This window comes from Panthera pardus, unplaced genomic scaffold, assembly GCF_024362965.1.
Source record: "Panthera pardus isolate Hobbes unplaced genomic scaffold, ASM2436296v1 HiC_scaffold_22, whole genome shotgun sequence".
Classification (NCBI taxonomy): Eukaryota; Metazoa; Chordata; class Mammalia; order Carnivora; family Felidae; genus Panthera; species Panthera pardus.
The window spans coordinates 20,730,584-20,744,477 of NW_026526788.1; the positions used below are offsets into that span (position 1 = coordinate 20,730,584).

The 13,894-nt window shown below is 40.4% G+C and overlaps 1 protein-coding gene across 3 annotated transcripts in view; it reads right to left on the minus strand.

Moving 5' to 3' along the window:
* Window positions 1-12,456, minus strand: part of FAM13C (family with sequence similarity 13 member C) — a 173,868-nt gene extending 161,412 nt beyond the window's left edge. For 2 of the 3 annotated variants that reach the window (XM_019436080.2, XM_019436078.2), the window contains exons 1-3: window positions 12,175-12,344; window positions 5,484-5,540; window positions 1,951-2,152 (exon numbers count right to left, since the gene is read on the minus strand). In XM_019436080.2, coding sequence (XP_019291625.2) covers window positions 1,951-2,152; window positions 5,484-5,540; window positions 12,175-12,236 — 321 coding nt within the window. In that variant the 5' untranslated portion in view covers window positions 12,237-12,344. The other variant, XM_019436081.2, reaches the window with a different exon arrangement.
* Between the last annotated feature and the right edge of the window lie 1,438 nt (window positions 12,457-13,894).

Below are 13,894 nucleotides of genomic sequence, written 5' to 3' on the forward strand. Positions count from 1 at the left end.
AGTAATTACTGATTCGCAGCACAACATATCAGCATAGGAAAAAAATTCCAGAGTGAAATCGCAGGTTTTATATAAAAATTAAGGTGTGAGTAGGATAAGGGATTAGGTAAATCACTAGATCTGGGAATATCTGTGTACTGCTTGTTAGCAACACTGTGCTTTTATGGAAAAGACCTTCCACCCGAGTTCTTCCAATTCTGTTTAGAGACATTATGTAATCCCTCTACTCCTTACTTTTTCCTTTACAGAAAAAGATAATAATACCCATTCCGTGGGATTGTGGTAAAACATGGTACATGCCCGGAACACAGTAAATACTGAAATACATGTTAGCTGATTTTATTAATAGTATTACTTATAGATTCAGTTTTTGCTCAATACTCAACCAGTGTAAATTCTCTGTACCCAAAGAAAATAGGAAGAATGAAATGTGTTTCAAATTTCTCCCAAAGATGAATAATCTAATATTATAAAAGTTCTCTTAGTCACTGGAGGGGGGAATCTCCTTGTGTGGGTAGAGATGTTAGGAATGAACTGGAAATTCTACCTGCACTCCAGGATTCCACTGCTGTACTAGCAGCAAAGACAATACAAGTATATCTCCAGATATCTTCCTGTGTATGAGCAATGGATTGGAATTGCATGCTCCATTAGCACCTTATTACAAGTGACAGCTATGTAATTTCTGCGAGCCAGATTATAGGATGACAAGAAAGAGAGCACTCTAGCAGAAATGGCTGGTCACCCAAAGCCCAAAGTGTCACAAGTGACCCTTGGTAGGAGATTCAAGATCAGAGCCTCCCTGAAACCCATCAGACTCTGCAGGCAGCCCTTTGGGTACCTGTATCCTCCCCAACACCACACTTCTAATAAGATTAGGTGTATTCAGTAATAGGGTCTCAAGTTTATGATAACTCAAATAGTATTTCACACTCACTTCTCTCTGAAAGTCAACTCAGTTTAAAATAATTACAACACAGCTTTATGAATGCAGAGGGTGTTTTCATTTTATTGCAAACTTAACTGACGCATTAATAGGTCTTAATGCTAAGGAACAAATTAGATAAAAATCACAAGACAAATAAGAAAATAACAAGGTCAAATAAAGTGTTCAGCTAAAGTTGTTCTAATAGGAAGATCACCTAGTGCCCATTTGCTATATAGGACTGGACTTAAAATTATTATATAATTAATCTATTATGCATAGAACCTCCCACATTATCTTTAAGACTTAAATGTTAACAAAAAAGCAAAGTTAATATTAATGAAGCACCTGTGTCCCCAAAACTACATTAAGTGCATTACAAGTATAATTTCATTAATTTCCTAGTAAGATTAAAGTAGATTATATTCATTTCATCTTTTTTTAAAAGCATCACAAATTATTTGTGGAGTTTTTAAGATTTAAAAACATCACATTCTTTGCTACATACCTCTACACTTAGAGAAAGTTTGAAAAAAAATAGAAACTGTAAATTTATTACCCAAATCAAGTGAAAAAAATGCTTCGTTCATTCATTTAAACACATTGACCTCAAAGAACCAGATGCTATACACACATACAAACTGGCACATGCATGCACACTTGAATATTTATCCAAGGCTACTAAATTGCAGCCTAAAGTGAATGGCTCAGAGTAAACTTGGGACTTTTGCTAAGAAGAATCTCCAAATGCGGGGCAAGAGCTACATGACCTGGATAAGTGAAGATGGTAGGAGATCCTCCTCTACTCTCCCCTGCAAAGATTGCAGCATCTCCTTTGAACCTATGTCAAAGCCCAGTATTCAAGAGTATCAGTTTGAAAGGGCGCTAAATTATCAGCCTGCTCAGAGAACTGTGCTGGGTGGTTTGCGCACTGACACCTCAAGATGCCTCATCACCTCCTGAAAAATAAGGTGCTCACACAGCCTGCCAGAGTGTGGAAAAGGCCTGGAGGTACAACCCACTACCTGACTTTCTCCGTGGCTCCTCCCGCTCTCTGCCTTGAGCAGGATCTTGGGCTTCCGGGACTTGAAGTTGCCCATGTTGGGTCGCAGCACGCCGTCCACCAGCAAGGTCTGCTCTACATGCTGCTGTGGCTCCCGAGAGGGTGGTGCGGGCTCCTCTAGGAGAGCCCCGGCTTCGGGGTAATTTTCTTTATTGTCTTCATCTCTAAAACAGGAAAGGCCCAATTTAGAAAGCACCCAAAAAAGTATTAAACTGCTTCGGGAAAGCGAGGCTGGCATACTCATAGCTGCTCTATTTATATGGTATCTAGCAAAATGTTTAGAGTAGACTTAGTTTCACAGGAACAAGAACCGAAGAAATGTGAATTTCACTCTTTAGATCACTCCATAGTCCCTTCTAATCTTTGCTGGTGAATACATACTTTTTTTTTTTTGTAGTTGTGACTTTGTGCATACGATCACATCTGTTTTTAATTTTTCACTTCAAGATGCTTTCATGTATATATTTTTTTCTCTCACAATAATAATGTGAGATTCAGGTTAGAGATCATCATCCCAGTTTTATAGAGTAAGACTGTAAACCTCAGAGATTAAATGAAGTGCTTAACAGAAGGGCTAATTCACCCAGACCCAGAGTGGTAGCTAGGTCTTCAGACTCTCCTGCATATATGTCTTTGATTTAAGGCATGCTATTTCCTCTTCCCTGGCATGTTTGTAATCATCTCCCTACAGTTTTCAAAGGCCTCTAGAAGTTTAACAGGGTCTACTTTGATAAGAAACATGCTACTTGAAAAAAATATAAAACAAGGGCCAAATTTTACCCAAGCAAACCATCTGACAACACCCTCAGTGCACACTCGAAGATCCTGTTGTCAGGCTTTCATCAGTGAGGAATTGCTGGAGGTGACTGAATGGGCTGGCGTTACCTCCATACATTTAGTGCCGGGGTGGCATTTTAATTTTCACTAAGCAAGCAAATTCATACAGTATCACCCCACTGTTTCAATTTCCTCCAAAGGAGTGACATAACACTTTTATTTGAAGTCATTAATCCTTCTTAAATCTAGGTGCATTTTATATTCTTATTTTGCTAATAATCCAGGGATATAACCAAATGGGGCATTCACTTTATACAATCAATATCCTCAACCTCAATCCACTGGCAATCATTTGGTACTAGATCATGCAATTCTCTAGGAGTGACCACTTCCCGCAGGTGCTGTTTTTCTCTCCTGCTCCCTGATTGGAGAACCCATAAAAGAGATTTTGACAAGGTCAGTTAGGAAGCAATTCCTCATGGTTCAAGGATACCTAAAGCCAAAAAACAAGACCAGCAAACAAAGGATTTCTGTGCCCCTGTTCAAGATGCCTTTTCACAAGTAAAAGAGAGATTAAATTCACAGAACTGATATTGAAAGGATGAACTCCAGTTAGCCTCTGGGAAAAGATCAAAGCAAACATCAGGATAGGAAGTCTGGCGCATGATCAGGGTGTAGTCAGGCAAGGCGTGGAAATAAAACTATGTCAAACAGTTCATCTTAAGCCTCAGAACAAACTTCATAATGCCTGATAAAGGAGAACCCAACAAGTGAAACAATTCTTCAGTATTAGTAACTGAAAAAAAAAATCACAAGTCAGTGCCAGTGACACTGGTTAATATTTTCCCTTAAGATCAGCTACAATTTAAAAAATTCTAACTCACTAATGGATTTGGAAAGTGATGTGAAACCATGAGTTGGAATTGTACTGGTTCATTTGAAATTTCTATCACTGGAAACAAAGAATGTTCATTCATGCACTCTGTGTTCCCCGGTGAGAAACAAAAGGAATGGCTGTCTTTACAGTAAACCTAAATGGGTCCTCATTCAAAGAAAATTCTAGAATATTCAAGAATAAGTGGGAAAATGTCAGTTTTCAAATCTAAAATTACTCTTTTGATACACTTATTCCTAAAATAATACCTGGACTTCATTTTTACATATTTTCAAGGTGCCCCCAATTTATAAAATCATCTTGTTCACCTCCTTGACTTGAAAAACAAGGAACATGATCAGGGGGAGCTAAAAGTATCTTTCTCTCATTACACAAACTTAGAACCTAAATACAAAAGTCATCTTTAGAAATGTCTTTCTAACCTGTTAATGGTTCCTCAGAATCTCCAAAACAGGAAAGTACAAGTTATGTAATTTATGCCACTACTTATTGGAATCATTTATAACTGAGAATGAACAACTAAGTGGTGTTCTGAAAAGAATAAGAGTCTGAAAGATCCTCCCACATATTAGTTGTGTCACCTGGTCCACAGCATGTCACCTCTCTGGTCCTCATCCTAAGATGGATGTCTCTCCACCTTGCAAAGACAAGACAGTCCCTATGAAATACCTGCCATAGGAAGCTGGCTCAAGGCCACAACCCAATAAATGGGAGCTATTGTTATGCTCACAGGGCTTTAGCCAAATGGTTTTTTGTAAAGAAAAAACTGAGTGCCCTTTTTAGTCTCTCCAATACCTCCAGGATAAATTCCAAACTCCTTAGCAAGGTACATAAACCCTTTGAAATCCATGTTTGTTTATCTCTGGAGCTTCAGTTCTTACCACTCCTGGCCTCCTCACTCCCACAGGCTCTCAAGACTCCTGCCATCCTGAACTGCCTGCTATTCCTACGACCCTCTGTTGGTTTTCCAGTAAGTTGCTCCCTCTGCTTGGTGGCATCCTCTTTTTCTTGGCCTTATATCACACACACATACACACACACACACACACACACACACACACACACGTCATGTGCTATTGTAATTTTCTTTAAGAATCCATCCCAGAAACCTCTCTGGGCTATTTGGTCCTTCTAAATGAATCCTCTGTCCACGCTAGTAAAATGTACTTAATGCACTGTAGCATCATCATCTATATTGACTGGTTTCTGGCACAAAAAAATAGGCCTTCAACAATTGTTTGTTATCTAACAAACGGACTTGAGAGTCAGAGAGACCTGAGTCCAAATTCTGCTTCATGGTAGCTATGTTAGCTTGGATGAGCTATAATCCCTCTGAGCCTCAGTTTCCCTACTACCAGATAAAGAGAGAAACATCAGCCTCCTTTCAGTTGTTTGGATTAAATAATAAAATGTACATGAAAGTGCTCTGAACAAGCAAATATGGAAGAAAGTTAACTGTGAAGGTTTTGCCATACCATGAACCCCTCGATGACCAGGACCATACTCCAAACATTTGATGACATGTTTGGTGAATAAATCTATAATCTCTTCCACAAGCTCTATGATGGGAACATTGAGATGGTATAATCAATATTTAATTCAGTAAACACTTAATTAGCATTCCCCATATGAAGGCACTTCCTGGGTACTAAGGGGAGCATCCCAAAACTGGACAAGACAAAACTTCCTTTAAGAACTGATAGTTTATTAGAAGAACTTACACACAAGAACAAGTGACTGTAATTCAAAGAGGAAACAAAGGAGCCTAGACCCAAATGATTTCTGTCCTTCATAATTAAGAACCAGGCTATTGTGGGTCATACCTGAGACTGGAGCAATCAGTCTGATCTTCATGTAGGGAGACTGTGTCTTCGTCACACCTGGAGAGAAGGAACAAAACCACATCAGATCCAACAGTCTGTAGCAGCAGAAGCAGCAAGAGTCTGAATTATCTTCGATTAGTTCAGTAAACTAAAAAATAGAACAACCCTGACCACTCTCTCTCTCTCAAACTAGCTCCAATTCCCAACATGTGTACCAGGTAATGACACCAATGTTGTCATATGTGATCATACCTCAGAACTAGAGGTAACACTCCTTTATGATCCACTGCTCTGAATCACCTAAACTAACAAGATTTTGGCAAGGACTGAAGTGTTCAAAGCACTTGAGGGACATCTAACACCAAGATTGGTGGATTATTCTTGGCTCGAATGCACTGTCTGCCTCTTGAAATTTCCTCTGCCTCAGGCAATCATAAACCACATCAGCTTCCATTTGGCTTCCTTCATTGGCCTCCAGACTTTCTCAGTCCCCTTCCTTATCACAAAACTTCTGGAATAACCTGGTGAAAAATTCGTGGCTCCTCTAAATGAAAAGTCTTCTGTGTTCAACACTGCCTGAGGGAATCTAGAGCAAGACCACTCTCTCACTCTAGTGTAGGAGGGAGCCTTTGTTCCTGTTCTCAGCCCTTCCTATCCTGCTCCAGCCTGGAATGCTTTTCCATCTCCAACTCCTACTTATCCTTCACTTGCCCAAATGAAGTCTTATGAGCTCCATGAACCAAGTTCACCCACAGGCCACATTCCTACTTTAACCTTGATACATAAATGTTTACTCTTCATTCTAAGGTTTGGGTAACCAACTGTATCTTGCCTCACACTGCTCTGTAATTCCTTCATACCTCTGAGCTCTTTTAATTAGTTATTAATTCCTTGAGAAGAAATGATATTTTTTTCTAGATAAACCGCCACAGTGCCCACAGTGGTACCCCAAAGTAGGCATCCAATAAATGTTTGAATACAATCATTAGCTCTGGCTCCTCAGCAAGACTGGAAATAATTTAACAAGCATTTATGGAACATTTGCTATCTTTCAGGTACTTATTAGGCATTGGAGGTGTGCTTCTCAAACTCTTTGGGATTTAGGACTGACCAGTTTGTTTTCTATTTCCAATCCACTATGGTAGTTTGGTAAAAATGCCACAGGGATGCCAAATTCCCATAAAATTTATTAAATTCTTACTCCCTATTTCTGTACTTTCCTTGTCTCAGGCAAGTTACAAACAATTTTGGGGCCCATACTTTTAGTAGCACTACTTCTAAAGGACACAAAGTTGAAAAAGTCCTCCACCCTGCCCTGAGAGATTCACAATGTAATGAGTAGACAAAAATAAATACATACATATGTAATATCACCATAATATAATAATAATATTCATACTTTATGAAATCATTTATAATTTTTAAATATTCCTTGCTTGCAATGGTATATAACTTGTCCACAGAACAAATTGATGAAAGCTCCAGTCCTCTTCCCTCACAATCCCTTTTAAATTATGGGGTTTTTTTTAAATGAATTAAAACAAAGGCTACATAGATTCTAACTCTCTCTGCCTGTTGAAATATTTTATTCCTATTGGCAGTTAAAAAGAAAAATCGGTCGACTTAATACAGTGCTCTTCTTAACAAAATAATTAAATTTTCTTGCTTTCTCATGTTTTTGACTGTCAGTAAGCCACTCTATCCATCTCATGTAAACAACAATTGAATTCATAAGTATTGCCTTATTCTCCTCCATCAGAGACATTCACTTTAATAGATCATCTAAGCTTTGTAATTTGAATGAAAAATGTTTCCCAATGAAAGTAATATTGCAAAGTAGAAAAACCAGTGACAAACAGAAACCTAGAATTTTTGCTTCCAAAGAACTAAGGTTCAATCGGAGTTTCAACCCTAGAGCTCAACAATACCTATTGTTTGGGAATTTGGCAAGAACATATTTTTCTCCCCCTCACTTGATTTATTAACTTTTCAAAGTACAATTAGGTAAAAATGGAAACTCAGCACCAGAACATACAAAGTTGCACATGCTTTTTTAAGTATGAGGTCAGATCCTGATTAGCTGATCCAATTTTAAGGCCTATTGAATGATTTCAGTAGCCCCTCAAGGAAACACAATTCCTAGGTCACAGATACAGCAATGAAATAGATCTGTGTACTGGCTTACACGAACACATATACAAGCTTTTTAGTCCAGTTGGATTTTACATTTGCTTTGATGAAGACCATTAAGTTGTATTGAATTAACATCTCCTTTGTGATTCTTCTGATGATTCCTTGAGCAGGAGCCCCCTGTACAATGTTGAACCAACTGTAAAACTGGATTCCACAGTGGAACCCATATCCAGATATCCCCATTCCTATAAGAAAACCAGCTCAGACTAAGTACCCCAATGGTCTTGGGCATGGCATTTTCTTACTATATTATAGCCCCACTACAGGAATTTAAAGACCAGTCTCTTTAATGATCTCCTTAAATATTCAAAACTTGGCATCTTCTACATGCAATGCTTTTCAAAATGTAAACTGTGACCTATTAGTAGGTCTTGAAATTAGATAGCAGCTACCAGCATGCTGTTATTGTTGTTAGAGAAATAGAATACAACATAGCAGTATCATAAGGTTTAAGTGTTATTTCACAGAACTTATTTAAATAAGTCATGTATATATGTGTGTGCTGGATTGCGTTATAAAATGTTTTTCTTGGGGCGCCTGGATGGCTCAGTCAGTTGAGCATCCAGATTCTTGATTTTGGCTAAGGTCATGATCTCAAGGTCATGAGATCTCTCTTATGAGAATCATAAGATTCTCTCTCTCTCTCTCTCTCTCTCTCTCTCTCTGCCCCTCCACTGCTCATTCTCTCTCTCTGTCTCTGTCTTTCTCTTTAAAATAAAATAAAATAAAATGTTTTTCTTACTACTGTTTGTAGTTAAAAAAAATGTGAACAGCACCTCTATTAAATGACTTCCTTTGAAGTCTCATCAACTAGGGTCTAAGTCCCCGAGTTCTTGATTTGTTGTTACCCAGACAATATATGGATAATTTGTCCTTGCAATCACTTCTTTGTGAAATGCTCAGGGTTGTTACCTTTTTCCCTCTCGGAGTTTTATTCCCTCTATCAATCACAAACAAGAAAATCTTATGTGGGACTTAACCTTCACCGCTTACCTTCTTTTTCATAGCATCTCGGTTAAGCCTGCCAATGCAATCAGGTAAGGGCCACCTTCACACAAGAGGTGAAGGAATTGCCCAAGTCCAACGTGGAAGGCAATGGTCCCTGTGGTATTTCTGCTCCACCATACTGAGCCTTCCAAATAGTCTCTTTAGTTTATATTCCAGAGGCTCGCAAAAGAAGGAGAATGACTTGTTTCTTAGAATAATGGTGGGGAAAGAAGTGCCCATGAGAGGTTCTTTTTATTGACTTGGGGTAAATGAGAAGAGAGGCCTCACATTGGTTATTAGATAAAATGTGGTTGTGCCAAGAAGGAGACTCCCATTCACGCAGTAGTCCTGTGTTCCCTGAGATCAAAGGTGCAGAGGTGCAGCCTGAAATCCTATGGGATTTCTCAGTGTGTCTCCAGAACCATTTGCATTAGCATTCTTTGGGATCCTGATTAAAAGGGCAGGCTTGGGCCCTACTAGCACCTCAGTGTCACTAGATAGGCTAGCTCCCTGAGGGTGAGGCCCAGGAATGTGAATTTTCAAACCAGACTGCCTTCTCAAACACACACAAACATAACTAACACTGACTTAAAAGTTTACAAAGCCCATCACTGGGCTGACTCCAATATAATCGCCAATCGTAGGTTCCCATTTTGGGATAAAGTCTGGGAAACTGAATCTTGTACATGTTTCTTTTTTTTTAAATTTTTTTTAACGTTTATTTATTTTTGAGACAGAAAGAGACAGAGCATGAATGGGGGAGGGTCAGAGAGAGGGAGACACAGAATTGAAACAGGCTCCAGGCTCTGAGCTGTCAGCACAGAGCCCGACACGGGGCTCGAACTCATGGACCACGAGATCATGACCTGAGCTGAAGTCGGCTGCTCAACCGGCTGAGCCACCCAGGTGCCCCTCTTGTACATGTTTCAATGTCCTTCCCCAGTTCATACTGATGATCAGTTTTGAGAACCACTACTTCAGATGATAACTAATTCATTGCAGAATGCATTTGCTGGCCAGGCTTCATTTCATATAGCAACGTAGCCAGAGCAACATAGGAAATGACCATGGAAAAATAGATAAAAGGACCCTGCAGATACAGAAGGGAAGTCCAAGGCCATTCTGATCTTGGAAGAATTTGGGTATAAAAAGAAACTGAATTGGTTCAGAACTGCACAAACAGTGCCAGGCCTGGGAAAAAACCGAGAAGAGAATAAAATCTGTCCTTAAGTCCCTCCCAATTTCCCTTCCCTTTGACTCTTAAGAGACCCCCAGGAGGCCAAGCTCACCCCTACCAGGCTAGACTACCTGATAACATAAATTATATTAAAGTGTTAATGACAACTTGAATCTGCCTCCCAGGGGCACAGACTTTTTAATTTCCATTTTAATAAGGGTCACCACCAGAGGCCTTCATGCAAAAGAAATCATCTCTGGGTGCAATTTCAGATACAAAAAAAAAAGTGAGTGTGGGTAGGAGGAAGTAGGAGGGATAGGGGCAGGAGGGAAGGAAGTTTGTATGTATCCAGAACAGACAAGGAGGCAAGTGCCTCCTCTGTGTATGTTAAGACCACTCCCAAATATTTACTGAGCACCTGCTACATCTAATTCTCAGGATAGCGATCCTGGTCCTGTTGGCTTTGGGGTAATGCCAAAAAAAACAAGGAAAATGTTTTGTATTCCTGATGAGAGGAGAAAATGTTACACTAGACAATAACTAGTTTTCAGTGACCCTACTTTGTGCTGTGTGACACCTATGAAGCTTTTGGTATTTTTAAATATACTCCTTTCATTTTTAGATTAGCCAGATGGCATTCCAATTGTCACTCAGGGCCTTATAAAATAAATCACTGTCACCTCTCTGAAAACAACAACAGGATCTTATGCAATCAGAACTCCTTGAGGAGTATCCAAAGAAAAAGTACCAGACTTTTCCCACAGTTAAGTGTAAAACCTTTTTTAAAAAAATGTCCATGTGAAATCTGGAACTGAGTATCTCATTTTGAAGCCCCTATGTCTGAGGCTGACTCTGGGGATTCAGCCACACAGGGCTCCCAAGAATCAGGCACAGAAAGCACTTGGTGCCTATAAGCACAGCAAAGGGAGGAGAGCACCACCTGTGAACCTGAACCAGGAAGTCACGGCCTATCTTTGGCGTGCATACCTCAGCACACGTTCCCTCCTCCTCTCTCCGGCTTTTAGAAAACCAAAGTTGCAGCAATCTCATTAACAGATGCTGGCCCCAGTGAGTATTTTATATGGCATCTTGTAAAGTCAATCCTGGATTGTTGTTTTTTTAAGTAACTCCAGTTAAGTGAGCCCAAAGCTTGACAATAAGAGAGCAGCATATCCAAACGCAGAAACAAAAGATGTGGGAAACCATGGGACCTGGGAAGTCCTGTAGAATCTTACCCTTCCATCACCAAGTCATTATGACTGTGGTAAAACTTGACACTCATGTATCTATTCCCACATTTATTTGCCTTTTAGGAAATTTTAGCAAACAGTTCCTGAGTTACTGGGCTTTTCTATATCAAACCTGCAGCATTTTTTAAACATAGGTGAGTATGTTTAAAAAAGGGATGTATGTATACATCCCTTTTTCCTGAACAGCTGCTGAGTGACTTTACCAAAAGGTCCCAGAAGTAAACATCATGAGTTAGCCTAGAAAGACTGCTAAATGCAGTGCAGATACTTCATATACATGTATATATGTAAATTTTATGCAAATTACATATATTAGTATAACATACTACCTACTAATTTGTAACATATATGTATAGTATAATATTAGGAAAACATCCCATTAGGAAGGGATGACAAGAATTAAAACCATGAACTATATCTAATAAAAAATACTATGACTGCTGGCCTTGAGTAAAATACTATACTCCTTCATTCCATGTTTAAATTATGTTAGTTGCCCCGATCAGCAGCTTTAGCCATAGGACAAGATGGTTTATTCCTCCTATAGCCACATCTTTGAGGTCAGAAGACAAAAAATGACAAAGGGCACGAAGAAAAGTTCACTGTGTCTTAAAAATCTGTAGACAAGAGAGGGTAAGAACAAGTTTAACCTGTTTACCACATGCTAGAATTCAACTCAAGTCATTTCACATCTATCTTCCATTTGTTGTAAATGTATACAGCATGCTCCGTGAAAACTGACACCAATGTTGGCAAAATAAAACAAAGCTTCCTTTCTGACATGTCAAATACATTTTTTTTTTTAATTTGAGCTCCAAGAATACATATCTTAGAGCACTGAGCTCCTGCAAGCAATTAGCTTGTTATGATCTCTCCCCCCATAGCTGCTAAAAGGCTGATTTCAACCTGTAAAGATTTCTGGGCCCCATCATCAGTCAGCACCTCTCCCGGTCTTCAGAGCCCAGATTACAAGAGACAATGCATCTAATACGAAAAGCGGCGGGGGACGGTGGAAGATACCTTCACGATAGTTGCTTCCAGAGAAAGGCATGCAAGTGTTATTTTAACAGCAAGAATCACTTACTCTGTTACAGCGGTGCTGCTGAAGGAATTATCCTGAAGGCTGAAACAGAAACAAGAAAACATCAGCCAAGTCCGGCGGGGGAGCCGTCTCCCTGATTGCTCTCCGGGAGTTAGAGCACACACACAAACATGGCATTGCAAGGCAAGTCTCAGGGCTCGCCCGGCACGCTTGCTCTACCTTGGGCTGCTGTCTGCACATGCTCGTAACGACACCCCCAGCTGGGGCCCAGCCGCACGGGCGAACCACAAAGCCCAGCAGCCCGCGAGGCTGCGGGGACAGAGCTGGGCGGGGCGCAGTGGCGGAGCTGGCCCTGGGCCCCGGGCCCCCCAGGATCCGCGCAAAGAGTGCCTGGAGAGTTACCGGACCTCAACCTCGCCGGCCCCGCACCTCGTTTAGTCCAGGCCTCTTGGTGCCAGCCACCCCGGGGCTGGCAGTGGGAAAGCCCAGCCGTTTCTGCCTAGGTGCTGAAATCGCTGGGGGACTTGCTTTCTTCCAGACGTCTCCTGCCAATTTTACAGAGCTACCCCCTCTAGGGATGGAGGCTCGCAGAAATTCATCCGTCAGGAGGGAACGACGATGGAGAAGAGGACATAGCTGTTGTTTTTGCTGTGTGTGTGTGTGTGTGTGTGTGTGTGTGTGTGTGTGTGTTGCTTTTTATTGCCCTGCATTTGAAGGAGGGCTCACTGCATCACACCCGCTTGGTCTGCACTGTCATTTCAGTCTCAGAGAGGAAGCGCCCAGCTTCTTGAGGACAGGGCTATGAATGAACCCACGCAGGGCCAGTGGAGAATTTATTCCAGGCCGTACTGGGGACTGGAGGGCCGTGCAAGGGGTGGGGTGTGCTGTGCCCAGAGTAGCCGGTCTGAGTGCCACTCCCAAGCACCCTTACAAAGGGCGAGAGATGGAATCCACAAATGCCATCCATTTTTAAATAAAGGCAGCCCTGTTGGGGGAAGGGAAGGCTGTCAGGCCTCCATTTGCTTCATTCCCCTGGGAATATTTGTCCTGCCCTCTTTCCATTGTTCTTTTCTCCTGCCAACTTGACCTTGATATGAAATGAACAGTCATCTGTGAAAGATTCTTATTTTGATTTTTGAATTAAGTAAATTCCCCAGCCACCCCCCCCCCCCCTTTAACCTCTCCACTCGCAGAAGCAGCTGAGATGGTATGTTTTAAATACAGTATTTATGGTATGTTCAAACGATATCAGGCGATGAGTTAATTTATAACACAACAACCATCTCAAATTTTTACTTTTGGTTAATTAGAAAAATTACCCAAAATTTGGTAATAAGGGGGAAGAGCATTTACCTTTCAGTATCACACTGAGACTTTGTTTTACAGGTCCACCCAAGGACTACTTAATTCTCTAGGAAAATGTACTTGTGTGTGATGTTGCTGCTCACTATTGGTTAGATTTCAGATGCTGGAGTTTCCTGTTAAGTTGTACATTTTGTCCAATCTGTCCAGAGGAAAAGATAACCTAAATGTTTATGGTACTATTGCATTGTGCAACTTTAACCACTTTTGTATCTCACCTAACAATCATATAGAATATTCTTCTACATGCCTGTAAATATTCAAATACTCTTGGTTTCAAAGGCACCACACTCTTACAGGTTCCTTTATTAATAAATTAATAGATTTCTGATGTGTGCCTATACTTGTATAAGTGTCATGTTTTTAACTTTTATTATACTTTGAAAAATCAAAATTCAGT